Here is a 9,633-nt window from a genome sequence, read left to right on the forward strand (position 1 = left end):
TCATTTGGTTGTGTCAAAGAGATACAAATGGCATAAATTAGTAACTCTAGAACGTCCTCAAAAAGAGAACGTTAATTAGAACGATCTTTAAGCAGTATTACTTGGTATTACGACGATATAATATGCTTGTCAGCATACGTAATTAATGTCGTCCAGCATCTAGTTACCGTGTTATACACAGATCCATGATATTAAAATAGCGAAAGGAAGATGAGATCATCATGAAGAGAGTATTCAGTCGAGACATAGAACCTACTTTTCAAGATTATATTCTAATTCGTTCATTAAATTTTTCATTTAAAAAGGAAACCCTTAGAGATAAGGATTCTTTCTCGGAGGCCATCTAAAATTAGATAAATCGATCGGTTAAAATAAAGAACGTCAAAAAATCGATCACCAAACTACTTCCAATTCTGAAGACGCTAGTACCTAGTAATAATGTAACATGATAAGTTTACAGCACACTAAAAACCTAACGAACCAATTTATTTAAACGATAAAATATATTTTATTTTAATTAATGTATTGTTCGTGATTAAATAAGAGAAAGATGAATAAGATCAATTTTTACGGCTCTAACATAAATCTTGAAGAAAAGCAAAAGGGCAAGAAAAGATGGTAACAAATAAAGTAACAAAATGATGTTTTACAAAGGAAGAATAAAAGGTTCAGACAAAGCAAGTAATTTAATAATGGTAGGATAAACTTTCGTGTCAGTCCTAATCCACAAGCACGCTATAAGAACATGACCATCCAATATAATACTTATCAACCTGTTCTAACGGAGGACGAGCTAGGCCAACTGGGAGTTCTTCGATTATCCGTGCTAACCAAGAAAGAGCAAAGGTTGTGTTCTTCGGTAGTCTGCGCGACGGAATGTCGCCATGATATTGGCGAACTTGCTGACGCATGCGTCGCTTTTCTCCAGGTCTGGTCTTTGCGATTTTGGAATCTTGTCAACAAACATTCTTCGTGTCAGATCCTTAACTTGTAAGTCATCGAGGTGTTGGCGTGGTGCAAACGACGATTACCTGCATTTCCTGTCTTTTTTTTCGAATTCTAACTCTCTCTCCCTCTCTGTTTTTCTTTGTCTCTCCTCGATTTCATGAAATTAAATTAGGTTCGATCATGAAATCGAAGAGGAAGGCACATCCGCTTGCATAACGCTCTTGCACGCAGTGTTTTCGCAATCGTCCTCGTAGTTTGCTGTCTCTCGTGAATACTTTCTAAAAGATCTTCCGGACACGCGCGATAATGAAGGATCAAGAAGAATCTGAGCCTACATCTCCAATCTCCGAAACTACGTGCAAGAGGTATTTGTTACATACATGCATCGTAATCAATTAAGATATATAAAAAGAATTATAAGAATGTACGTATATGTTAATAATATACTATTTTAAATGATAAATGTTTATAACAAATAGCATCGGTTTTCAACGCATCGATCTCGTATTGGATCATCCTCAGAAAGTGTATTACAGTGGAAACGAAATTACTGGGAAAATTAATTTGTATCTTGACGAACAGGTTGACGCGATCGGTAAGTCGAATCTTTTTTCTTCTTTGTAATTTATTTATAAACTTATTTAATCGAATAATATTTCTTAATGCAAAATTCGATCATGTTCGTTTCCCCAATACCGAAAGATTCATAAATCCGTAGAAAGATATTCCACTCGATATCATCAATTCGATCCTGACATTCGTATCTATTAGAAAAAGATAAGGATCATTGAGTTTAAAAATAGATTTGATACGTAAAATAAAAAATGGAGATGCGATTTATCGCATTGCTATCGCATTGCTATCGCATTAGTATCGTAACGAAAATCTGTAAAATCCATATCGCGATATGTTTATACGTATCTATTGTCTGAACGATTTACGATTAAGACGATATTTTAACAACACGAAAGCAATTGTTCTATTTATACAAGATTTGTTTACATTTGCCCTTATCCCGACTATAAAAATCTTCTTTTCTATCGTGTAGAACGCGTGCCAAATCTATTATCGATCGTATTGCGTAACGAGTGATCTAAAATTTCTAAGTGATGTTACATACGTACATAAATGGACACACGAACGATTCTATGCGTAATCACTGATATCTACAACGTTGATTTTTAGGATTGGAAAATTAGTTTCAGCATCACGTGCGATATTTCTGTACTTGATTTCACTTAGAATGCTTCGCGAAAACTTTAATATCTTTACTATCGAGCATACAGTTTTCGATCTTTTTCATCGATCAATCGTTTCCATTAAGACTGTCTCCGTCCTCAGGAATCCGTCTAAAATGCAAAGGAGAAGCCCAGGTGTATTTTACCGATCGATCGGCAGGAATAAGGCGCAAATTCTCGTCGGGTGAAAATTATTTGCACGAGGAGATCTATATCGTAGGAGGTAAACGCTTTTGTCTTGTATGTAAAAAGAAATTCAATTAATTTTCTATTTCAATTATTATCATACAAACGATTCCAAGAATAGACAAATTAATATGATTTAATAATTGAATATATTTTTCATTTTGATTTTTCTCTATTATTTTTCTCTATTATTTTTCTTCTATTATCTTTTTCTCCTCGAGTTAAACTTATTTTATATTTTTATATTAATGTGACAAAAATGTCTGCAAACAGAGAGAAACGCAAAGAACACGATAACCGAAGGCATCTACCCGTTCAGCCTGACACTTCCGGAAAACTTACCGTGCAGCTTCGAAGGCCGCTACGGACGTGTGCGCTATTCAATTAGGGCATTGTTGGACATAACGAGCGTCTATCGGTTTTCCACCAATATTATTCCATTCACCGTCGCACCCACCCTCGACCTTAATCGAGATTCTCTCGCACCGGTGAATATGAAACTGTAAACGTGCGCTACCGTATCTTAGATTCGTGCAATGTCGATCCCCTTTTTTTTTGAACGTACATATTTTTGTATATTTATATAAAGATTTCTAAAATACATTTATATTTATTTAAAGTTACCCGTCAGCGAGAAACAGTCTAAAGTTTACATGGGTCAAACTGAATCACTTAACATGTCGATGTCACTGCCAGTAAGAGGCTACGTTCCAGGACAAACCATACCAATTCAGATATTGTTAAAAAATTATTCGAATGTAATTGTTAAAAAATTACGAATTGTCTTTAAAAAGGTAGAATAATATAAACTTGTGTTCTCGATAAAATAACATTAATGTAACTTTGTAATTAATTTTATTTAATTTCAGGTTATTATGTATCATGCTACGGAGAAGTCTAGGAAACATAAAGAAATAGTAGTTGAAATCGAACAACCGATCGACAAAAATTGTGAATCGTACGATATCGTTTTTGACGTACCGGCTGTGCCACCAACTGGAATGATTCATTGCAATATCATTGACGTTTTATATACCCTTAAGGTAAATTAAAGTTAATCAAAAAGAAAAGTTAATCAAAAAGAAAAGTAAATTAAAATATAACAAAATTAATAGGCCGAGGCTTGCGTCGACGTGAGCGAATGGTACTACAGAATGTTTCAAAAAAATTTAAAACTTCGAACAAACGTGATAGTTGGTACAATACCCCTTAGAAATTACGAAGATCCACAAAATACATTATCGTTGCCTCTCTATACTTTTTCACCAAATGTTATAACTACTTCGGAAGCATCTTATTTAAATGAAAATGAGATTTCAACGAAGGAGATAGGAGAAACGAATCAATCAAAAGTAATCTGTAAGTGTTGCCGTTTGTAAATTTTATGCAACTCGCGATTCGTTATGAATGCAACGTAACGTTTATCATATTGTTATTGTTATTGTCTTTTTTAGTACCAGTCTACGAGAAAAGTCAAATATATCGATCTTCAAAACCGGACCGAGACGATCCCACAGGAGATGATGGTGACAGCGATGGAGAGGTAAAACCATACTCCCCTGTGTACCGTGTATACAAATTTAGAAGTTCAACCAGAAGGAAGGATGCTAACTAAAAACGAGTCGAGTGCCAGTTAACGGTAAACAGTAGTAGTACCCTTTGCTTCGTTGCTTTATATGGTCGACGTTACGTTACTACGATATGACCAATTTTAAACAGAGAACCGAATATTACATTTAAAATGCAAAATGTATTTGCAAAATGATTCAATTCAATTTAGATTTTCTTTTCATCGTCTAACGTCGTTCAATCGAATTGCGTTTTATATATATAAATCTGTCATCGATTTATTCATAATGAAAGTAAAATAACATTGGAAAGTACGATACAAAACAACCAAGTATTTTTAATACTTCTAATGTAAGTGTCGGGATAACACATATGCCCAGTGAAATTTGGAAACTCATTGGGACCAAACCACGGAATCGTTAAAATGTCATTTTTCAAACTTTACAGCGAGCTCATGTTGTATGTATAAGAATTAGAAACTGATCAAACTTCAAAAATTTACGTTTGATATGGATGGAAACTTGTATAAAAAGAAAAATATACATATACAATAAACATACATGATATACATTGTGTTACCTATACTAATTCAAATTTTACGTAAAAATTATATCTTTTTTTTTTATCTATTCGCAACATATATCTCGATCCAGAGATTCTTTTCTAACAAACTCAAAAATGAGAACTGTATTATACAATTTACATAACCCAATCGAATGTACCATTTACAATATCGGATTGAAAACGAAATTGGAGAAAGAAATTGAGAAGATCCAATTTATTCGCGTATAGGTAGAGATGTCTATAGAAAGACGTATAACAGTTTTTCAATGGAGGACCGATGAATCGGACTATGAGAGTCTGATGATCACGAGAGGCGATTGATCTGTTACCATTAAAGTTTGTTATCGAATATGAACGTCTAATCAGATTATTCTTGAAATCAAAACATTTCGAGTATCCTCGAAGACAACTGTAACATCGAAAGTAAACTTTTGAGGATTTATCTATAAATCAATATTGAAATTCATGATCAAAGATGTTAGATATAGAAGAAGGGACACTGAAACTCTAACCAGAGAAGCTCGACTGTTGACGATTCCTTTGACTACAATCTAAGTACATACATACATAGATCCATCTACGAACTAGAAAACGTTCTGTCCTTCTCTCTCTCTCCTCAACCCCTTTCTCCCTCACTCTACAACATTTCCTGACATTCCGCAAGCACTTTGAAAGACCACATCAGAGCTGGTGTACCTCCTGAATATTGATCTTAATCATAATAGTCCGGTAGCAAGAGTCATCGTAATTTAGTGGTGATTAAACGTAACCAAGTTCATCTGCAAAGTCAGACAAAAGACGGTGACGAAGAAAGTAAGAGAGAGAGAGAGATAGAGAAGGTGATGAAGTAGTCGAAAGGACGCGAATCGAGACATCGATCCTTCCTCTTGCCTCGGGTAACACGGGTTATCTTTCTCGATATACCTGTTCTCTTCTACCGAAATCGCCCTAAGCGCAGAGGCCACCTAATTAAAAGTTCGTACCAGTTCTCGGGCAGTCACGAACCTAACTCCTCTATCCTGTGCGTCATCCTTCAGAATCGTCCAAGAATGAATTTCCGTTAGAAACAGTCCTTCTCGCAAAATTTCCATTCCTCCACAGCAACCCTCACTCTCTCACTCTCTCTCTCTCCTGTAGAAAAATTTCTCCAGTTAAATCCAAACTTTCAACCGTTTCTTCGATTTTCCTCCCTGTCTCGTCTCATCCTTCGACTTCGTTCGGCTCGGTTAAAGACGAATCGAGACATCGATCTTTTCCTTTCCTCTTTCCTTTCCTTACCTTACGTTACCTTTCCTTTTCTTTTGCTTTCTTCTTCCTCTTCGTTCTCTTTACTCTTAGAAAATAAGTTGGTACGGTAAGTCGTTTGTCACTGATTCCGGTTTAATAAAATATCTAATCTATTCTCTAATTACCCATTTGAAGTTAATAAAAATACGAATGAAATATTATATACATATTAGTTAACGAAAAAAGTTCTATATTTATGTATTAATTATCTCTATTGATTAAAACGGTACGAGGTTTCTTAACCAAAGGATATATTCTATGTTATAATATTAGATAACCAAACAAGTTCGTAACATTTTAATCAATAAAGATAATTGGTCTATAAAAGACATAATCTTTCTTGGTTACCTAATATGTACTTATAAGTATTATACAATTAATTTTAATATATTTCTTTTCCTCACGCATATTTCGTCTTAATCCTATATATAGAAATATATCTTCTAAATTAATTTCAAACAAACAACTTTCTTATAATTGCCGATCAATGACTAAAGTTTTCTCCTAGTTTCCTACAAGCGTTGCGCTACAGAAAAATAAGTTAGCAAAGATTCACGTTTCAATTGGATAATTCGTTATAAGACGAATCTAATTATCACGGTAATAATACTTTTCTCCGAGAAAAGATAATAAATATTCATCATCTTTCGTATCATTTTTTTTTTGACATTTTTTTTTTACAAGAGAATACTATGATAATTCGTTAAACTTAACAAAGAAATGATTTATAAAATCAATTATCTAGAAAATGCTTGGGAATATAAACTATCGGTAACCAACACGTTGTAACTAGTGATGTATAACTCGAATAAAAAAGTACGGTTCAAAAAAGTGGAATCTATTCTAGTCGAGTTTCGCTACTTTTCAACGAGATCATTGAAAAAGAGTAGAAAGCACATCGAAAATGTTGATGTTTGCGAGAACAAAGAAGAAAAGAGTCAGTGGCATAGCGAAAAGAGAGCGACAGATTGGCACTGCTTTGTTTGAAGTGTCATTGTGCAGAGATATTCTCATGCGTGGCTCCATAAATGCAGAATATATCGAGCCGTACAGTTAAAGCAGTTCCCTCTACCTATGCATCAAAATCTCGAAACAATGCTTACGCCAGCAATGAATCCGGGCGTAATTCTTGACCGATTTTAATGAACAAAGTCTCATTTCAAAGATACAAATTTTCAACAAAAATAATAAATAAATAAAACTCTTCTCAAGCTTAATTTTTCTTATAAAAGTTAACAACTTTATTAAATTTCCCTATGAATTAGTATGAATTAATAAAGATTTTATATTCATTAGAATACTTTCCTAAAAATATCAGACATGAATTGACGAATGAAAAGCGATTAATTTGCCGCTAAATTTCGAAAAGTGATAATATGCAATTTTTTATTCTATACTTGTAGATTAGAATAAATAGTTCCTTTAATTATTTAATATTCATTTAAACAATTTGTAATATGTACAAGGAGTAATTAACTATTAACTTAATAATATAACTTGTTAGTACAATTAACTTTACATATAAAGAGATATATTCTATACAAATTTATACAAGTGAGAAACATCGTTTATCTGTTACGCTTGCAGTTTATATTTTGTTCATATCTGTTCAACCCTGTTCAACCCTGACGCAACCCTGACACACATATCGAGTAAAAGGTGGTGAACTATCTTAAAATATAAACGGATGAAACAATTAGCTTGTGCAGGTAGAGTAACACTCGGCGTAAACAACCCTCTTGCAGTAATTCTCTGTTATCGGCACTCAGTGAACATTCATAGGCTTAACGGGGCTTATCCTCTTCCTCCTCTCACGCTCTTCTTTCTTTTCTTTTAACCCCTTTCCAATATTCTCTCTCTTTCTCTTTCGGTATTAGTTACTCTTCTTATAGTTACGCAAACATGTCCTTATTTCTTATCACCTTATCCCTTTTAGAATGGATTAATAGAGGAATCTATCTGGTACACAAGGTTCATCAACCAAGGTTGTCTTTCTCGATCACGTAAACCTTACCTGCATCGTTCCATTAATCGACAAGAATACGTGACTATGCATGAATCTTACTGTATATTCTAAACGACCTAAAATATACTGATTGTTTGTTATTCGATCATTCGAAAGTTTTTTATCGTCTTAAGTTATATCTCCAAGACAATTTAAAGTATGCCAATTCCAATCGGAGCCCAAACAAATTTTATTACAAAGAAGATGATTAAATATCAACAGATCTTTATCCAAGTAATTTACATAAACAGCTACAAACTATCAGTTTAGAAACATAAATTTTTATTATAAACACATGGAACTGCATTTCTTCGTTTTTATCAGTTATAATATTGAATAAGCTTCTCAAGTGTGCTCACTTAAAACCTTATCAACACGGCTGAGAAGTTCGTTCGATATTCTTTTGTGAATACATTCGTACAATGAATATGCCTGCGGCTGATCGTAGGAACGCTGGCAAAGAACCTTAACAGCAGAAAAAAATGAGTAAGTGCTCTTATTTGCGCACTATTTGCTCAACTTTATTTTATCAAATATTTTTTATTTATCATTAATTAGTTGATGATACTTTTCACTACTACTAGTAGTCGAAACTAGTGTTCGAAAAGTTATAGTAGAATAACGTTTTTTAAAAATTGACTCTATATATAAGATAGTGAAAACTTATGACTGTAATAAAAATGATGTTATATTGACTTATGAACATAACTATCAAGTTGCTGAGGAAGTCTCAAATAGAGACGAAACGTTCAACGGATAAATATAGTGTTTATCTTAATTAAGCCCGTCCAAAAAACAACTTCCCTAAGAGTAAACTTAGTAATAATAATATTTAATTTTTAGTGTCTAAATACGTGTGTGTCTTCAGAAATGCGTTTTTTATACATATATATTTAAAAAAATAGAAGAAAATCAAAACGAGTAGATGATAAATCCAACGACGATCACCTGTAACAAAAAGAAAACTATATTAATCATACAATCCAAAGTGATACAATAGCCTAACATACAAATCGTCCAGTTCGCAGAGATGCACTTTTCAACTGAATTTTTCAAATCTCTATTTACCGTTGTAATGAAATTAAATTTAAACGCGTGATTTTACATTTACATAAAATATATAAAAATAAAGAAATAGAAAAAGTAAAAATATTAAGTTACTACAACAAATAATATCTATTAATTATAATGAAATACTTTTAAGCTGCATTATATTGAAAAAAAAAAAATTGCAAATTTAATAAAATACGATCAAAATGACAAATTTTAAAGACGAAACAAAAAAAAAGAAATTACCGTAATATTTACCGAACGTTATTTAAGCTTCAAAATTTAATATTACGAAATTTTTAATATTTTTGACTCTAACTAACACATATGCATCTTTTGGACGATATAGACACGAATTTGGTGTCCCAAGGAGATAGAATGGTCCATCATCTCCAATTACAACTACAAATTAATGACGAGCAAAAAAGTAATAAAATATAAAATATGACTAGAGAGCTATTTTCGAAAAGTTCGAACTTGCTGTTGAACCTTTGAAAATACCTCAATAGTCTAGTAGTTGCCCACTTGATACCACAAATTTATGGGGGCCTCTTCGGCATTAGTCTCTTCGGCATTTAGCCTCTTCTTTCTTCATGCCCTAAACGCTGCTGTGAGGCTTTTTTTAAACATTTACTCGAATGCCTCAACAGATATTTGATCTAATCGATGAACCTATTATTAACACTTTGCATTTAAAAAATTAAATAATATCAAACAAAAGCAGAAACTTTGTAATACATCTTATGGTCTTACTTTTTTACTCGACCACTTTTATCTTTTATCTTT

The 9,633-nt window shown here is 32.9% G+C and overlaps 1 protein-coding gene across 1 annotated transcript; it reads left to right on the forward strand.

Annotated features, from left to right (window-relative positions):
- The first annotated feature begins 949 nt into the window (after positions 1–949).
- Positions 950–4,491, forward strand: LOC106790931 (arrestin domain-containing protein 3-like). Its single transcript, XM_014756201.1, has 8 exons — positions 950–1,313; positions 1,428–1,543; positions 2,290–2,409; positions 2,646–2,860; positions 2,993–3,166; positions 3,242–3,415; positions 3,488–3,731; positions 3,827–4,491. The coding sequence occupies exons 1-8, from the start codon at positions 1,255–1,257 to the stop codon at positions 3,985–3,987; spliced, it is 1,263 nt and encodes a 420-aa protein (XP_014611687.1). The 5' UTR covers positions 950–1,254; the 3' UTR covers positions 3,988–4,491.
- Positions 4,492–9,633: the final 5,142 nt, after the last annotated feature.

This window comes from Polistes canadensis, unplaced genomic scaffold, assembly GCF_001313835.1.
Source record: "Polistes canadensis isolate GaletaPanama2010 unplaced genomic scaffold, ASM131383v1 scaffold_271, whole genome shotgun sequence".
NCBI classification, from domain to species: Eukaryota; Metazoa; Arthropoda; class Insecta; order Hymenoptera; family Vespidae; genus Polistes; species Polistes canadensis.

Coding starts and splice junctions, on each gene's coding strand:
- LOC106790931 (XM_014756201.1), top strand. CDS start 1,255: ATGAAGGATCAAGAAGAATCTGAGCCTACATCTCCAATCTCCGAAACT. Junction 3,167..3,241: donor TACGAATTGTCTTTAAAAAG/GTAGAATAATAT, acceptor ATTTAATTTCAG/GTTATTATGTATCATGCTAC. Junction 3,416..3,487: donor ACGTTTTATATACCCTTAAG/GTAAATTAAAGT, acceptor CAAAATTAATAG/GCCGAGGCTTGCGTCGACGT.